The sequence below is a fragment of the Acartia tonsa genome, chromosome 10 (assembly GCF_053477335.1).
Source record: "Acartia tonsa isolate MP-2025a chromosome 10, ASM5347733v1, whole genome shotgun sequence".
Lineage (NCBI taxonomy): Eukaryota > Metazoa > Arthropoda > Copepoda > Calanoida > Acartiidae > Acartia > Acartia tonsa.
In genome coordinates this window covers 10655871-10675493 of record NC_137269.1, presented here as the reverse complement: position 1 = coordinate 10675493, position 19623 = coordinate 10655871, and the positions used below count along the sequence as shown (strand labels likewise).

The window sequence follows — 19623 nt, the reverse complement described above, 5'->3', positions numbered from 1 at the left end:
ATACATCAGGAAGGGAGGGAACATTGGACTGTAAATTACACTGGAACTCAAAGTTCTACAAACACGTTTTCTTATTCGTTGCTTAATTTTTTTTTATTTTTTAAGGGTTTTGATTGGTTAGTTTCAAACTTTTATTTTACAACCAATAATTTCAATCTTCAGAAGGAGTAATTTTGTTTATCACATTTGTAGTTTTATTTATCGTCCATTGTCTGATCCCTTAAGATCACTGAAAAACATTTAAAACAAACATAGAATGCCTTATGACAATAGATTCTGTGATTTTCTTCAGTACACCAGTGACTTTAAACATGTATCTATTCATCTATAGATATCACACTGTGATGGAATATAAAATAAGTTTAAGGTTAAAAATGTAAAATTATTAAAATTATAGATTTTAAATTAAACTTGCTGCGTGTTCATGTTTGCTCAGATGGTCAGTTACTGGCTTTACAAAAGCGAATACTTTTCTTTAAACTTATTTTCTATTCTAAAATAGTGTGATTATAAAAATAAATATATGGTTATGAAACAAATAGTCTAGAGAAAATAATAATAGTCTGTTGAAATAATATTGTAATATTTTTTAACTTAAATTGTGATAATAAATAGATATTGTAATAAAACATTAATTAAATATTTTTCTTTAGTGTTTTTTTTCTATTTTCAATTGTGGTAGGGGTGAAGCAGTTCAACCCTACTGAGCGAGTCCGGTCAAAAGAGCCCCTAGCCTTAAGGATTCTATCAATAAAGTACTACAAGTAGTTACAGTTTGAATGTTTTATTTGAACTGAATATACACAACAAATTAATGGCTTTATATACAAACAGATTTCAATAGTGGGTTAGGTAGAAAATGGGTGTGGAGAAGATGGGGGCTGCAGCCAGGTGAATAGCAGATGGGCAGGCCCCTGTAGGGGGTAAGGTAGACGTCCCCCGGAAAAGGGTAGGTTACTGGAACATGCAGGGGGGGAGGGGCAACTCCCTCCCCATATCGGCGGGTGATAACTTTGACCGCTTTCTCTGACGGTCAAACAATGGAAGAATGGGTTTGCTAAAATTGTGATAGTGAGGGGATTAACCACCTGGGCGTTATCGGTAGTCCCAGAGCATAGCGTGCTCTAGGAAGTGACAGTCTGTCTGTCCGACTACCACACAATGACTCATAACTAGAAAAAGGATACCTACTATATACACCAGAAGTTAACAATCGTTCGCAGTTTTCTATTTAGATATTAAAGGAACCCTGCAAAAAATACATCGCTTTAGCTGCTTAATGACTGCCTCAAAAGATCCAATGTTTTTAGGCGACGTAGTTTAGTTTATAAATTTCTATCATAAGCAATAGAAAACTCTCATAATTTTCATATACCTAAAGAATCCTCTTAAAATGCCTACAACTTTTTTTTTATTGAAGCTGAAGGATTTAATTTTTGGGTTTTGAGTCTAATTGTGGCAGTCTTTCAGCAGCTAGAGCGGTTTATTTCTTGCAGGCTTCCTTTAAGAGTGAACGTTACTTGGTCATAGGAAATTGGGAATCTTAACATTTTAAAAGCTTCTGGTATAGCAGCCACATAGTTGTCATTTTTCATTCTTGTAGGATGGACGGCCAACAAAGCTGTTGATAGTGCCTTTAAAAAAATGACGTCATACAATACAAATGACAAATGATAGGCCAATACACAGACTGAATTACTAATGGAAGGCCAGTATACATTTTAATTCACCAATGGTGTGCCATATGACGTCATATTTTTATAGGCACTATTAACAGCTTCACGGTCAACCATAATGAGTGATAAGGTACTTGGATACATTTTACAAAAATGTCTTTACCATGGTATACCAGTAGTTCTAGAAGTTTTACATCTTATTGCACAGCGGTGAGTAAAATTCCAGCCTCATTTAAAAGTAAGAGGATCTGTGTCTGTCTGTCTGCGTATACTGAAGTATCTTTCTAATCTTTTAAACCAAATAGTTTTTCTTTACAGCAGTGTAGATTCTTAGGTTCTGTCAGGTTTATAACTATTTTAGGGAAGGTTACCACCAACCTTCCTAGAAAATCACCCCTTAGAAAAGAAAATCCCCCCCTAAAAAGTTTTCTTATTTTCTCTTTAAAAAAAAATAAAATTGGGGGGTCGAGTTCTCCCCCTGCTTGTCGTCACCACAAGGGGCGTAGCCGCAAGTGTCTTTATAATTGAAGAACTGTAACCCATTACTCAACTGCATTTTAGATAATAAGCTAGGCGAAGAGATGTACATTGATCAGAAGAATCTTTACACAAAGTTTCAAGAATTAAACTTTCCCGCACCCACCTATTTTAAACAACTGCTTTTGTTCGGGGAAAGGGCCGAAGCCACTTGTATTCCAAAAAATGGACAAGAAACGAATTTTTTTATATACTAGCGACTACACCCCTAGAGATCTCTAGGGACACTTAAATTTGGGGGGGGGGGGGTTGAATGGAATAACCCAATTTGTTATTTTAGATTTTAAAAAATTATTAACCTAAAATAGTTATAATCATTCCCAGGATCTTTAAGTAGCTACCCTGTAAAAGAGAAGCATAACAGTTCAGCGGTTAGCGATATCCTTCGGTACAAACAAACACAAACATACACAAACATTCTTTTACTTTATTATAAGGATTTTAATTTAAATAGTTTGATATATTTAAAGCATAACATAAATGTCGTCTTAAGCAATGAAACCATTCAACCATATTTGATTAAGTATTTTAAAAATGGGAATAGTCCCTTTCGTCGTATTTTTAAAATGGCTTTTTATAGGTTATTTTATGTTAGGTTATTTTGGGTTAGATAATTGGCCCCGCAGGGTTAGAGCACCCCGCAGGAGCTAGAAATAGGAGAAAAGCTACTGTAAAAAAACGAAGAATCGCCCTTTAAGGTGCGTTGCCACGAAAGGGACTATACCCAAAAATTTAATAATGATATTTTTTCCTTTATTGGTATATTTTTAGATAGACATTCTGTTACTTTAGTGTATAGGATATAATACAAATCTGTTGTCTATTGAACATTTAATGAATCTTAGATAATTTTAGGGATATAAGGATGGGCATAAAGTCTTTTCTGAAAGTAGACCTAGGCCTCTGGTAAATATATACATATTAGAATAGTATTTATTTAAGAGTAAGCCGTAAATTTACACCTAAAATTGATTTTTTTATTTATTACAAATATTATGTAATCAGAATTCAACAGATTGAAATTATTTAGTCCTATTGTCCTTTCCCTTTATCCGTGCGTTCTTTATAATGGTTTGAAATATATCTGTATTAGCCCAGGGATCTAAAGGGATGAGACAATGGCCGATAAATTGATATACATATATCCCTTATAATGATAAACAAAACTACCCCTTCTTTAGATTACAATTGGTGATTGAACCAACAAATCAAAATTCATTAAAAGTCCTCGAGGTTGTGAAGCCAACAAATAAGAAAAGGGTATTATAAAACATTGGGGACTAGTGTAATAAACTGCGCAATGTCCCCTCCCTCCCTGGGTTTGAAATATATATCTGTATTAGCCAGACTCTCATTTCAATTTCAATTCAAATATTCACACAATAAGATTCAAAATATATATTAGGGAGGGAGAGGACATTAGACTGAAAATTACACTGGTCTCCAAGATTTTCTCATTTGTTGCACTTAAAACTTTGGTTACTCTTATTAAAACTTTATTGTGATGTACAATCTGGCAGTGTCCCAACTGTTCTGCCAATGAATTTAATGTACAGAAGGTGTAATTTTGAAATCATATTTGGTGGTGTTCATCAATTTATAGTCCATTGTCTTATCCCTTACAATCCCTCCGTGCAACAGATTCCAAATCCACGAAACTGTAAATTAAAGTCCAACATACAGGATCCTTCAATTTAAAAGAATTAATGTAATAAATAGCCCAATGTCCCCTTCCTCCCTGACAATTAAATAATAATGATTTTCTCCTGTACTACATTTATTTTGATGTTTAGCTTATATTAAGGTGTAATGGTATGGAGCGTAGCACAAACCCTTGATTATTAAATTTAACTGTGGATTTGAGGTGGATTCTAAACATTTATGTATTTAAGCTACATTTTTACAATAAATAAGACATTTTCAACTAAATTAAAATTTTGGTTAATGTTAAGAAACAATCTAATTTTGTGTAATCTTAAATACACATTAAACTCTATTTAAACACATTTATATACTTAAGATTTATTATTCAAGTAAGGTAAGTGACAAGCAAACGACATTGGACCATAAAATACACGTCTACCTAGAACCACGTTACCTTATTCGTTGCTTGAATGATTTGGGTACCCTTTTTCAATTATTCACAATAGTGTGCCCAATTGATTTGCCTAATTTGTTAATCCCCATTGAGGATGCATATCAATTTATCTCTTTTTTATATCTCATTCTCTGTGTGTAAAAGATAGAGACCTATATCTAACTGACGTTTTAAGTTTGGTGATTTTACATAACTGAACGTTTATATTATATTATCTCAATCCTGGCGGGCACAGGATGCCAGCAAACATGGCAGGGGTATCCAGGCAAAAAGTAAAACTATTTTTTTGACTTAAGCAAAGCATTATTAAACAGGTAAACTCCTACAGTTCCTGATCCTTTAAGTGTCCAAAAAATTTACATTGTTGGGCATAATTTTGAATTAGATACATCAAATTTTGAAATAAAGCTTTTAATTCAATATAAGAGGAGAGGAGGGTTGTGTGCCCGACTAGGTACTAAAAGGAAACTGCCTGTAGTATTTGCCAAAATATATCAACAAAGTTACAGCATAATGACAATTTTGTTTCATCAATATCTTATAAAGTCGACATAAACCATCGAAAATGCACATCGACCGAATGTCAGCAGCTTTTACAGGAAAAATAATTTTTTAATTAATAATATATTTAAAAATTTAAACAAAAAGAAATAGTACATAGTACATTCATTACAGCAATATACATTCGGAAGTTGATTTTAAAAATAATAAAATTGTAAAAAATGATAATGGCAAGAACCTTAACAACTAAGATATTTATACACATCAAATTAATCTCAAAAACAGTCATTGAGATTTTATTCTAAAAATGTGCCAAAATTGACAAATATATTTATATACTCTACTAATCCTAACCAGGAATGTCCAAGATGGGATAAGGGAAAAAGTAACAGAAATATATCTGATTGTACCTCCCAACCCCCTCTATAAATTTGCCATTGCCATTGGGGTTGCCATGGGCACAGCTTTTAAAAAAACCACTCAATAAGCCATCGACACAGGGTTAAAAGTTCTTGATTTTTTACAAATCAGGTAAATTCTTTGTATTTTACAATTATTAAAAATTCTGCATCACTTGTCATATTTAATTATTTAAACAAGGGAAGGAGATGGCATTGGCGGTTAAATTTATCCAAAACTCTTTCTACCCTCTTTATTATCAATCTGTCCTAATTGAAGGAATAGAATCGAACACTTAGTGGATTAAAACTTATCCACCAATGTTCTCTCCCTGTAAAAAAAAACTTGAAACATTATTAAAACTTGTTGTACTTTTTGGTACTTATTCTTAAATATTATATTTTTTTTTATTTTATACATTTTCTGGTCTGTTGTATTTTTCTATGATGGTCACTTTTTTCTTACCCAAAGATCTAAAAAAATATTATTTTGTTATTATAATTTTTTGAAAAAAAAATGTTAGGTTACTAAAACATTTTTTTACTTGAAGAAGAAAGGGTGGTTTTATGGGTATGGTTTACTACCTGTTTTGATGGATAGCATGTCTACGTTTAAAGTTAAATTAATTTTTGTCTTTAATTTCTCAGCCATAGTAAAAAAATTTGGGCGTTATTATTCATAATGTCTCGTTTGACACCGCCCCCCTCCCTTATATTTTTAATCGTTAAAATTAATATGGTTGGTTTTGTTTGATTGTTAATTTTTTAGTTCTAATTAGATTAGGTTAGATTGAATATTTGGTAGCCCCACTGGGGTAGGCCCTTCGTTTGAGTTAAACAAGAGCAACATCACCCCCCCCCCCTACTTATTTTTAATTTTATTTTTCAATCAAATGAACAAAATAATTCCTAGGAAATGTGGCCAAAGATTCAGTAATATCCACGCTGCCAGCGGTCAGACCAACAGATCCATTCCGACTGAAACAAAGAATTAGTAATAATTACGCTATCAGCGGTCAGACCAATAGATTCGTTTCTAATAAAACAAATATTTAGTAATATCCACGCTACCAGCGGTCAAACCAACAGAACTGTTCCGACTAAAACAAAGATTCAGTAATATTCAGGCTACCAGCGGTCAGACCAATAGATCCGTCCCGACTAAAACAAGGTTTCTGTAATATTCACGCTACCAGCGGTCAAACCAACAGATCCGTTCCGACTAAAACAAATTAAAATTCTATCTTTTTATAAAACTGCTGCATCGTTTGCAGTAAAGCTACTAACTGTTGAGCACTGAGAGCTTCATACAATAATCTATAATAAAAAGTAGAACGATGTTTGTTTGTCTGTCTGTCTGTTTGTTTGTAGCGAAGGATCTCGCTAACCGCTGAACCTATCGGGTTCTCCTTTATATGGTAGCTTCTAATAGGTCCCGGGAAGGTTTATAACTATTTTCTTGGGGGGGGGGGGGGGACACCCCCAACCACCCAAAAAAATTAAAAATCCCCCCCCAAAAAAAAAAAAATTTTCTTTTTAAAACTTAAATGAAAATAGTTGGGTCGACTACCCCCCCTCCCCCAAAAAAAATTCCCCCCCCCCCCAAAGAAATTTTTTTTTTAAATTTTTCTTTTAAATCTAAAATACGAAAAATTGGTTTGATCAAACCTCTTGAGGCAAAGCCCCTAGAGGCTAGGGGCGAAGCCGCTAGTATCCTAAAAACTATCAAAACAATTATTATGTCCAATAATAGCCAAGTTTTTTTAAGTTCTCACAACAGTTCGTCATATCCCATTTAAACCACATCCACTGAAACTCTACATTATAATATCCCGCTTATTTTTCTCTCTTTACAGACAGATACAAACACTTACAGAGTAGCTTTGCTACTAGAAAAAAACAGAGTCTTTTTGTAGTAGTAAGCTTTTGTTTGTCTGAAGCTAAAGACCTCTGAAATTGCCAACCCAGATGGTTTTCAGTAAAGCTTTATAAATGTCTTGAGTTGGTTTTAGGCTACTTTACATACCTTCCGCCCTCCCCTGGAGCCCAGGGGCGAAGCAAATAGTAAACTATATTCTATGAAAGTTTTAGTTTGGTCAAAAAAATTTATTCTGTCCAATTTTACCCAAAAAAATATCCAAAAAAAGTACTCACACATTATATTTTTACCAATTTTAAAATATTGTTGTGAGAAAATCTAGCTATTCAAAAGCGTTTATACGCAACCGCATAACTTTTTATTTTTTGTTTAATTTGATTTCATATCTGTCCATATGTACATCTCACTTACCAATGGACCAATTTGGTTCTGAACTTTAGAGAGCTTTAGTTTTTACGCCATTTTTCATCTATTTACATTATAAAAACAAAAATGAAAACATCCATAAAAGGGAGACTCTAAAATCGCACTACTTGATTAAAGAGATGCCTTGATTACAATAGTTATATTCAAAAAATGAAATGAATACTTTTATTAATTATATCATATAAAAAAATTAACATATTTTGAATACAAAAAATTTACTTTTTATAATAGTAATAGAGTTGCTCCGCTTTCTCTAAATTGTACCTACTTGTTACAGGCATTATCATGCAAAGTTTGAAATTATATAGGACAATTTTAACATTATTTCAAGACATATCCGTTACATACAGACGCGCCGTCTCTTATGAGAGAATAGTTATTTCTCGCATCGTATTATAACAGATATATACGTAGAAAGCAAGATATAATACGATGCTAGACATGGTTTTTTCGTATGGATGAGAACCGGTTCCTATCCACCGGATTCGAATGAATACGAGAAAAGCTTTTATTCTAAAAGTTTGATTACACTTAATCAACACTATTCACCACAAGTTTTGTTTAAAATTTGACATAATTATATGAACACCATTGCCAAACTGTAGGAAACTATTGCAAAACACAATTTTGGTTTTGCATTTATCCATGGATATTATAAATTCCTTTGAAATAGTTCCACATTCACAGGGATACTAAAAGGATAGGGCATATAGAGGACTGATATGATTATTTTGTTATTACCATTTACATATTTTTTGTCACTGCTTTTGGTCTACCTATTCTATTTACGTCATCAAATACCCTATACACCATCTCTTTTCTAGGGAGTTTCTTTCCCATTTCCCTTTATCTTTCCCTCTACTAAATTAAAGCTGTGACATATATCCCCATTTTCCTAGGGCACTAAACATAAGACTTGCCATTAGAATATTAGTTTGTGAATGTCTTATTATTTCAACTGGATTAAAAACCGGCTTTAAACAGTGTTAAAAACCATAATTAAAATAAAGTTTCGTTGAAAAGGCCACTAAGTTTTTTCTAGCCAAAATTTTATTCAGAAAGGTGTAGAAAAATCTTAAGTAAAATACTTAATATAAAGTAAGTTGAAGCCTTGACAAATAGGAGGGGGGTCCCCCCCCCCCCCCCCAATGGAGTTATATTTTTGTGGAGGTGCTGTACCCATATCCCTAACAATCCCTAATTCAATCCATACTATTTCAATCATTTTTCATCCACACATTCCATTCAACACCATATACACATTTTTCATAAAAACAAGGACCAGAACAACCATAAAAACGAAGCTCTAAAACCAACTGCAAGAGAGTAGACGAACAATAACATTTGTAGAATGTCACAACTTAATAAGCAGACTTTTACTTTAAGTCTTAACATTAATTTTGAAGCAAAATTGTCGAAATACTGTTTAATGACATACTTACATTTTTAGGACTTGATTATAGAGATGCTTTGAATATAATGGTGTTACTTATAGTCCTAATTATCATTATTCCAAAAATCAGAGTATAGATCATACATAATTTGTTGTCAAAAAAAGTTAGAAATGGACATACGGACCTCCTGGTAAAGATTATAGAGTTTCTATGCTATCTTAACTAGTAGTACCTAACTGATACAGAAATCATTATGACAAGTTTGTAAATAGTATAAAACAATTTACCGATGATAGTTGTCCGTTACGAACTTATATACTTACCCAAATTACAGAAAATCTTCGCTTTAAAAACATTTCCATTTTATATTTAAACAAAATTGTATAAAGTCAAATTAACAAAATACTCTTTTATAACTTTAGGTTTTGAATTTTTAAAAATAAATAATACATGAACGTTAATGTCAAAATTATTTACCTGATAAACGATAAAAATATATTAGTAGCAAAGCTACTTTACAATACAAAAAAAGGCTCATTAAAAAGTTAAAAACTACTAAACAAGACAACTAATTGAAATGCTATTAATACCAAAATATGGGTTATATGCAGCCAAATATAAAATATCTTTTCAGTAGCGAAGCTACTCTATAATTAATTTTGCCTGTCCGTCAGTCCGAAAAGATATGGAGGAAATTTAACTGCTGCTATTAATGAAAGACAACTAAAATTGTGAAGATTTCTATGACATGCGCATCTAATCTTTACATAGGTTTGTCCGTCATTCTGTTGGTCATGCATTAAAATGTATTCTTTTAAATTTTGTGATATTCTTGAAGTTTTTGCTAATTATCCCTTTTTTGTTATGAAATGCAAACTTCTAATCTACATATAACTTACTTTAGATGTTTGTCCATTCTATGATTTTTTAGGTGTTTTGCTACTTTTGGATGTTGTCATCCTTGTTAAACATTGAATTTGCATATTGATACCACAACAATAACTGAGTTTTTCTATCATTTTTTTTCAAGCAGAATGGCATATTTTGGTTGGAATCTTTCTTGTTATATTTTACCTTGTCCAACAAATCTCAGGTAGAGGAGGTTCTTGTCGCATCCTGATATCCTCCAGATTTGTATCCTGTCGCATCCTGATGGCCTCCAGGTCGGTTTCCTGCAACCTGATATCAGCCAACTCTGGTGGTGGGGGTGGGAACCTGGACAAATTTTAAATTTTGGTCCTTTTACACAAAGTACCATGTTGTTTAGCACCCATACCCCCCTCTCATATTTTTTTATTAATTTGATCATAAGGGAGAGGGAAGTTTTTCAAGTGCTTGTTTGTTAATTTAGGTCAGGATTGGTTAGGTTATATTGGGTACTGGGTATTATTAGGAACCTTCAAAGGGTTTAAGCAAAGGAAAAAACAGTTTTCTTGTATTTTTTTCCCAACACAAGCCATTAAACTCAGGGATTTTAATACTTCCTACTTTATTATGATCAATAATATGTTTTTTTTTTAAATAATACACTTAACCCTAAGCCTAGCCCCTGCTGGGTCCATAACTCCGTGGGACCTTTGCCTGCGCCCATTGTATCTAACTAATAATACCTAACCTAACCTGACCTAAAGTAATAAACAAACTAGCAAATCTAACCCGCTCTCATTTAAAAATAAAGAGGATGGGGTGCTCTTTTAGTCACTTTAATGGAAACCGCTAACTATTATTTAATATTTTTGGTTAAAACATTCAAATGCAAATCTATATTTTTACTTAACATTACGGAAATGGATATTTTACATAATTCAATCCAGATTTTATAAAAGTTTCAAACTTTTTGGATTAAAAAACTATAAAGTTTGAATTTAATCCTTTTTCTAATCTTTGTGGTTTTCACCCCTATTAATCTTTCATCTGATTTTAACTTTCTCTTTTAATGGAAAATATAAAAATATATGAAAAACGCGGACAGTAACGACTAAAAACAACAAAAGGCAAAACTAATGGTCAATTATGCATCATATTGTTGGTCTATTCATCCGTTCGTATTGAATAGCAATGATCTATAATTTAGGCATGCTAGAATTATCATATCAATGCTTATCTTCGATCCTTAGACAGATATGGAGTATTTGGATTACGTTAAATAATTGTTATCTTCATGGAGTTGGCGTTATATTTTTTCAGTAAGGCTCGACTCGACACCTTTGGCCCCTGTTGGCTAACAAAACTGGTTTTGGTCTAACATTGTTTTAATCTGATATTTGTAGAAAGATGTACATAATAAGATGTGATAAATAATTATCATAATTTATTGGTTAATTATTCCTGGCACAATTGGGCATTTTTGTAATTTAGTCAAAAAAAACGCTTTGTATAAAAAGCTCTTCTTGAAGTCTTCCTATTAAAACGTCTAATGCAAAAATTTGCTTCTTTTCCTTTCTTAATTTTCCTAGAAACAGAAATCATGTTGAAAAAGTTTAATCTTTTATCAGCAAAGCTAGTCTATCAATTTGGCATTTTGGTCGGTCAACACTTTAAAATTAGTGCCATTAATACGTCTTTTTAACCCCTAAACTTCTGCTCTTTTCTTTGAATTTGATTCTTGACGTTAAAGGTTTAAAATAGTAAAAAATGATTCGATTATCTATAATACAAAGTAGAACGATGTCTGTCCGTCCATTCATTTGTCCCTTAAGATCTCGCTAACCTCTGTGCTTTACAGGGAATATATCTACTAATCTTGTGGTGGTTTTTAATCCCGTATTTATGTAGTTAGGCTATTGTATCTTTAAATATAAGTATGAACGTACCTCCCTCTTTGAATAATGGTAAATATAAAGTGAAATGATCATATATAATATTTCTTATAAAATTGTTATTTATGTATCATATCTATTAACTCTGTCTTCCTTGTTTTCAGACTTTTCTCTACCTATATCAGTCCTTCGTAGAAACGAAGAATACTTTGGTATCAATTCTACTAGCGTTTTCCCTCAAAGTGTCTTGTTGAGTACCGGACTCCCCCTAATCCCCCCACTCCTCGCCTTATCTTGCAACAAAATTGAAAATATGGGGTTTTTCGTTTGTTTGTTTGTTTGTTTAAAACTCTAGGTTAGGTGAGGTTAGGTGTTATAAGATACTAGATATTGGCCCGTATGGTTAGGGTCAACCCCCAAATAAAAAAATAACTTTGTGGGTGAGAACCACTCAACTATTAACTTTTATTTGTAAAATATTCCAAAGAATTACGTTGAGATTCACCATGTAGTTAAACTTAAGTTTCTAAATAACAATCTTTCAGGAAATGTTTTTTTTTACCACACAACATATTTATTTCCATTTTTAGAAAGCGGTGGTTTTTCTGTCGCCGATTTTTCCCCAATATTGGTGACAATAAAAAGGTACTTTAAAAACTTCTCTTAAGCTGGTTAAAATAGACAATAACAAAAGCCACCTATCTATTAAATTGTACCTGGAATCAGGATGTGGAGGTGGAACAGTATCCTGATATTCATCAGGATGCCTCTCATCATCAGATGATACATCTACAAACAAATTAAAATCTTTAGTTAAAAAAAATGTTGAGTTAAAGGTTAAAATATGAACAGAGAGAAGCCTCTCTAAAGGCAGTCAATACGTTACTCATATTTTTTACTTCAAACAGACAGACGGATATACAACCAAATACTTTATGTAAGACTAGCGGCTACGCCCCTATAGGGGTACTTGAGGAGGGGGAGTTGTTTATTTTAATTTAGATTTATAAAGACTTTTTATAAAATTATTGGGTGATTTTTTTTATTTTTTTCGACCCTCAGACAGACAAACATACATCATATTACGTTATTATAAGGATAATAGTTTCTTCTCCCCCTAGCATCTAGGTGCTTTGTAGAGGTTGATATTCATAAAATAGCCAAAAACAATACATTGACTTTAATGTTAAAATATAATGTCATACCGGAGGTTTTCTGAAATGGAATACTCAAATGGTCTTGAGATTAGCGAGATCCTTACTTACAAACAAACAAAACATTGTCGCTTTGTATTTGCAGGACAACAGATTTTAAATATCAAATGTAAAGTAAAATTTATAAAATTGAATTAATTTTACATATTTAAAAGTTTCAGACTTTTAGACAAAGGATTAAATTCAATTATCTAATTTGCAATTCGTATTTCAACGAACAAAATCTCAGATAGGGACATTTTATATGAAGATCTTGGGTCTTATTCTAATCATCGTCGTCTAATAATACTCTAAATTTGAGTTAGGCGTTTTCATGGATGGCCCCTCTAAATTGCTTTTTGATAACAGAAACAACAACATCATGTACACAAAAATAATACACATTGTTTTGATAATAATCTTTTTTCTTTCTTTAAAATTTTTTAGTCTTGTCATTATAAAACACGGTTATGATTTTTTTTCTTTTTTAAACTAAATTTCATATCTATATTATCAGAAATTTTTACTCTTGATTTTTTGGGCTATGCTAAGGAGATGAGCACAATTATTACCCAAAGTTTAGAGAAAAAAGAACAACAAACTTTAATAAAGTAAGAATATTGAAATTTGATATTTCCATCCTCCAAGCGAATGCTAACCTGACGAATTTATATGTTGACCTTCTGATAGCATTCTTTCTTCTACAGGGGCTGAGTGTCTAAATAAGAATAGTCATTAATCGCTCCGTATTATTAACATCTTTCCGCGGATATTAAAATAATAAAAGATTAAAATCAGTTTTGTTAAACCCAATGAGCTGAAGGGCTGGGCTAAAAGGAAACTGGTATTAATTTTATTATTTTTATTTTATTATTTATATAAAATTGTCTGTACTACGATGGCTAAGAACTGGTTCTAATCAAACGGATATTAATCGGATTCGAAGACATACTGGAAATTATTTTACAAGCAAGGCTACAAATACTATCTGTTTTGTGTGTCAGTCACTACAGTCAAAGTGCTGAAGCATCTTTTATTACATTTGATCTTTTCATTTCTAATTTTCATTTCTTTCTTTAATTTCATCCTTATTTTGAGTAATTTTAACACTTTTGTATTTCTCAAAAAAAAGTGCACTTGAAATCCTCATATTGCTCAGGGGTAGCTATTGTAACAACCAATTCTACAAAAAATCACGAAACCTTTTAAAGTATTTGGAAGTATATTTTGTTTTTTCATGTACGTTAGGGGTGGGTAAGAAGGGGAGGAAAAGGGGAAGGTTGATGAGAGGGAAATTTTCCTTTAGAATTGTTTGTCAGAATATCCTTCCCTTGTCCCTGATATTGCTTAGAGAATAAAAGGTTGTTGATTAATTTAAAAACAATTGTCCGCTCCCTCCCTAGTGTGAAAAACTTATTGACTACCCCATCTCAAATATAAAGTTTTAAACATTCAAGACAATAAATTTTTGAACTACAAACATACTCTAACAAACAAACAAAATGAACAGACTGACGTTAGACAAACTGACTTACAGGCAGACGGAGAGTAAACAATGAAAATGGCTTTTTGCATCTTTTTTTCCAAAGTAAGAATTTGCAAGAATTGTTGTAACTTTGTTGTGAAGGTAAAGAAATGCATAATATTTTACACGAAATTTCTGAAATTTTGTAACTGGACCATCTACCCCCCCCCCCCCCCCCCCAGATATGTTCAGGAAGAGAAGGGCCATTGAACTGTAAATTACACTGGTACCCAAATTTTCATAACCACGTTATCTTATTCGTTGGATCACAAACTTTAATAAATTTAATTAGTTTATTGCAAAATAGGAAATAAATTGTAAATATATGGATCAAAGTGCAAAGATACTCTTTGATTATGTATATTTTGTGTATTCCAGTAGGGTACTGAGTTGGGGGGGGGGGGGGGGATTCTTCCCCACACTGAAGGCAAAAGGATATCTCTGTTTATACTCTTGCAAAGAGCCTTTTCAATATTTCACATAGTAAAGAGTGAACAATATATAAACAGTTTTGCAAGTAAACACAAATTTATATAGAAATAGCAACAGGATGTTGTCAAACAATCTCTTTGTTACTTAAGATCTCTTAAATAGTGAAAGAATGGTTATGGTAAATTGCAACTAATTTAATAAATATGAACCAAAGTCTAAGGACGTGTTATAAATCCCTACTTAAACGAGGATGACAACATCCATAAAAGCGAAGTTTTGAAAAGGTAGGACAAACGGACATTAACACTTAGTGTCAGAACTGAATACACAGAAGATAAATGAATAAGAGTCAAAGCAAAAATGTGAATAAAATGAATAAAACTTCTTGATACAGGATAATGTTTATGGACATACTTACATTTTTAGGACTTGATTATAAAGTTGCTTTGCTTATAATATTGCACTTTGTTGTCCCAGGAATCATTATACCAAAAATCAGAACATTCGGATAACTAGATCACATAAAAATTTGTTGTTAAAAAAGTAAAAAATCAACATGTTTAAAATGGACGTACGGACATTCTGGTAATGATTATAGAGTTGCTACGCTTTCTAAATCGTATCTAACTACTACAGGAAACATCATGCAAAGTTAGAAATCGATAGAACAATTCTAACATGTCTGAATTAACGAAAAAATCTATCCGTCTCGAACGTACGGACGAAAGGACCGACCCTAATTATAGAAAAGCTTCGCTTTTAAAAAACATGCTTTCACCACCCTTTTTAAAATAAAATATGTAGATTCTAATGATAATTTCAAACAGGTTCATGCAAAGGAATTTTCTATGGGGGTATGCGTCAGGTGATTACAGGCAGACAGACAATCCTAAAAGATGAAAGAGGAGGGGGGGGGGTAAAATGATTTTATTAATTTTCACATTAATGAAAACTTTTTCATGAGAATATTTTCTCTTTAAGTTTTACATCTATTGTTTCAATATTGATCAGAAAATTGTTATCTTTTGCAAAAAGGGAAGGCTGCTTTTTCTTATTCAGTTCAGGATTTAAGAGATATGTCAATTAATTTTCCCCTAAATCTAAAAAAAAAGTTATTCTCTTAGAAATTTTTTTTTAATTTTGAAAATTTAATTTCCCCCCCCCCCCCACCCCCCCCCCCCCCCCCACCCGACAACGAACAACTCTGGCTGCAGCGCTCGGCTCCCTAGCCTATAACCTAACCCAACCTAAACTAAAGTAGTTGTTCGTTTTCGGGGGGGGGGGGGACTCAAAATTTCAAAATTGAAAAAAAAAGAGGAAAACGCCGTCTATTTTGGACTTCAATTACACCATCATACGATAAGAGTTTTCTGATATACATTTTAATGTATCAAATAGTAATCCCATTGAAACACTATTAAATAAAGTAGTAGGGTATTTGTTTTAGATTTTTTTGACCCCTAAACTGATTAAGTTCTCCATTTTAGAGTAACTTCACAAAGGTGATTTTAAGCTATTTCATTTTTATAAGTCGTGGGGTAGTTTTAGGCTATAGCCATCTTTGTAAGCTTTAAATTTAACACAACGATTTTTGAAGGAACTATTAGAGCAATGTTTGAATATCTTTTTTTTCCTATTACTGTATACCTGGATTTATTTAAAGTAAATTGTTTGCAATACAAGCCATTATTCTTACATAATAATATCAAGCATAAGAACATTACTTACAATAATAGTGAAAGTTTTTTTATATCTTAGAATTGTTGAAAGCACTTTTCAGTATGGCTTCAAAACTGATTAATATCCGCTGGATTAGAACTGGTTCTCAGCCATACTGGAAAGTCATGCATAGCATCGAATTGCAGACAATTTTCCATGAAATATAAAATAAAAATCATGATATTTATACCAGTTTTGTTAATCCGCAGAAAGTTGTGTATAATAAGATGCGATGAATTACTATTAAAGTTAAAAAACAAACATTACGTCATGTGAGATTATAAATTATCCTAGCTACTAAAAGTTTATAGGGTATAAATAATTTTATGGACAAGGGACCATGATTCTGGCATTACAAACCTAATTAAAAACTTTCCTTCAAGCTTATGTCATTTTTACCAATGTATTCCAACCTCCTTTGTTCATATTTAGAAGCATGTAAAAGGGGGATACATCCCTATACCAAGTATCTACCCCCTACTACACCCCCTTTGCCAATCGTACACACCCGTTTGACACACCCCAAAGCAGTCAAGAAGGGTGGGAAGCATAAAAAGTCAAATAAAAATTTGAGTCTCGATGTCTCAACCATGACACTTTGGTTGAGCTTGACTTCCGAATTAGCGGGAAGTTCACGAGATCAGTTGGCGAACATACAAACCCCCAATACCAGGAACCATCAAGTTTCAACAGCAGGTTTGAATATAGATTTATTGATGAAATTATTTCAAAGACCTGAAATTACAATATCAATTAGTTCATAATTCCAGTTATTTATAACCACGTAATCTTATTTGCTTTTTAAAAATCATTTTTCTCTACGGTAAAAAATCTTTGGAAACTTTGGCTTTAAAGGAAAATTATTTGGTTTAATAAATCATTGTTAAATGCAACAATAAGGCACATAAAATTTACTAAAACATATATTAATCATAATTAAGTTTCATGCTTAGCTGGCTAAAGCCTTTTTAAAACTACATATAATCGTCCTATACACCATACTTCTTAATAAAAATAACAAATTCTACCTGAAGCTCTTATGGTTTCAAATCCCTGATATACTAGGGTCGTTCACACACTATGAGACCAATGATAGGCCCAATTTTGTTCTCCGAAATCTTCACACTCTCATATCTCATTCAAAAGTAAAGAACGTGCGCATCATAATAAACAAAACAATCCATGCCGCGCCACATTATGAAAGGAAAGCCATGAAAAGACGACATTTGCGCTTAGTTTTTGGTTAATGATAAGGAATTTAATTTCGAACTTGATAAACACAAAGCTTCCTCGAAAAGAGGTTAAGACACACCCCCCGTTTGAAAGTCAAATTAACTTCCTTAACGAGATTCAAGGTTTTTTTTTTCGCGCTGAGCACTAGCAACATTTCTCACTAAACTCAACTCACCATAATCACATGAGAATGGCCACATCCCGAAAACGTGACAATTTTGCTCCTAACTAAATGAAACCCCGTGAAATGCATACACAATATTATACTCCTCACTAGGACTCATAATACCTCACATTTTAGGATAGAAGGATGGGGACTGGTTTGTACCATACAACATTCCATGCACATGACAATCACAAGATCACATACACAAATCCTAAAATAGATAATCCTATTAATCATGATGTTGTAAATATAACAACTATACTAAATAATAATCATTTCATAATCAATAGGTAATAAATCATTATTAATAAATCAATAAGTACCTACGAAATCAGGTTGAAATGCAAATGTAAACAAATAATGGTAAAATAAAACGAAATAAATCTTAGACAAGAAAATTAAGATTTATAGGTACTTAAAACTAAATTTGTTAAGCATCAAAAAGAGTAGTAAGAAAAAATTTTTCAAAATCCTTGGGCAGAAAGTTTTTCAAACCTAATGAATAAGAACTGTAATATCTTAATCAACAATAAAACTTTTTAATACTTAAAGAATAGCAAATAATAATATCTTCGTTAGAATTTTCATCGGAATTATAAAAAAAATACCAATTTTTCTTTGTAAAAAAATATGAGACTTTAAATATGAATTTTCAATCATTCCTTGATCTGAATAAAAATGTTTTACTTGATTGAAATTCATATATAATTTTAAAAAAATCTGCTAAAAAAATACTTGATTTTTTTCTTAGAATAAATATCGAATCACGCAACCTCGACACATTTATTCCTTTTTGTTAAACTTTTCAGGTAAGTTTTAAAATGAATTGTACTTTTGAAAAGAAATTAAACTCAATAAAATTAAATTTGAGCATATGAAATAGAAGAATATTTAATCGCATTTCATTTGATTCTTATTTTAGGCATAAAAATAGGCATATGAAAAATGTGGCTTTTTACTAAAAAAATCTCAATTTCCATAAAATAAGAATCAATTATTAATCATAATTTTTAACAACTGCCTGACTGATACAGCATGTTCTTCTAGGGGAGATTTATCTGTCAGCCTGAACAAGACTCTTGCAGTCTTTCTCCCATCCTCAATTCTCGTCACTCGGCCCATCCTCAAACATCTCATCAGCGGATTGGTACTCGTAACCAAAACTATATCTCCGTCAGCTAGTGGCTCCGCCATCTCATCCTTCCACTTGGACATCCGTAATATCTTCGGTAGGATCTCCTGGCGGTAGGCAGTCCAAAACTGGGCAGATAAATCTTCTAACAACTTCAACCTGGAGGAAATTTGGTCCTCCGGTTTCATCGCCACATTGCACAACGGCTGGCGGTCAACATTTCCCAGCAGCTGGCCAGGGGTAATCAGCCGCCAATTCTCCACGTCGTTCGCAGCTTCAATCGTCAATGGTCTGCTATTCATCAATTTGCTAACCTCCGCCAACAGCACCAGGAGCTCGTTGAAATTAACAGAACTATTCACCAACTTCTTGGACAGCAATCTCTTGGTTAATCCCACCATTTTCTCAGCTTGCCCAATGTAATGATGGGCTCGGGCCGGGATCTGAGACCAAGAAAACTCTACCTGGCTGCCCAACTTCTGCTCTAAAACTTTGCGAGCACCGGATAATTGTGTGCCCATGTCGCTTACTATGATCTTCGGCAGACAATGAACA

At 32.5% G+C, this 19623-nt stretch overlaps 1 protein-coding gene across 1 annotated transcript in view; it reads right to left on the bottom strand.

The window, feature by feature from the left end:
• Nucleotides 1–5129: 5129 nt before the first annotated feature.
• Nucleotides 5130–19623, bottom strand: part of LOC145330430 (uncharacterized) — a 59631-nt gene continuing 45137 nt past the window's right edge. The window contains exons 14-18 of the mRNA XM_080175065.1: nucleotides 13521–13579; nucleotides 12385–12457; nucleotides 9984–10124; nucleotides 6123–6188; nucleotides 5130–5687 (exon numbers count right to left, since the gene is read on the bottom strand). Of these exons, the coding sequence (XP_080031191.1) occupies nucleotides 5624–5687; nucleotides 6123–6188; nucleotides 9984–10124; nucleotides 12385–12457; nucleotides 13521–13579 (403 nt within the window). The 3' untranslated portion in view covers nucleotides 5130–5623. The remainder of the gene's footprint in view (nucleotides 5688–6122; nucleotides 6189–9983; nucleotides 10125–12384; nucleotides 12458–13520; nucleotides 13580–19623) is intronic.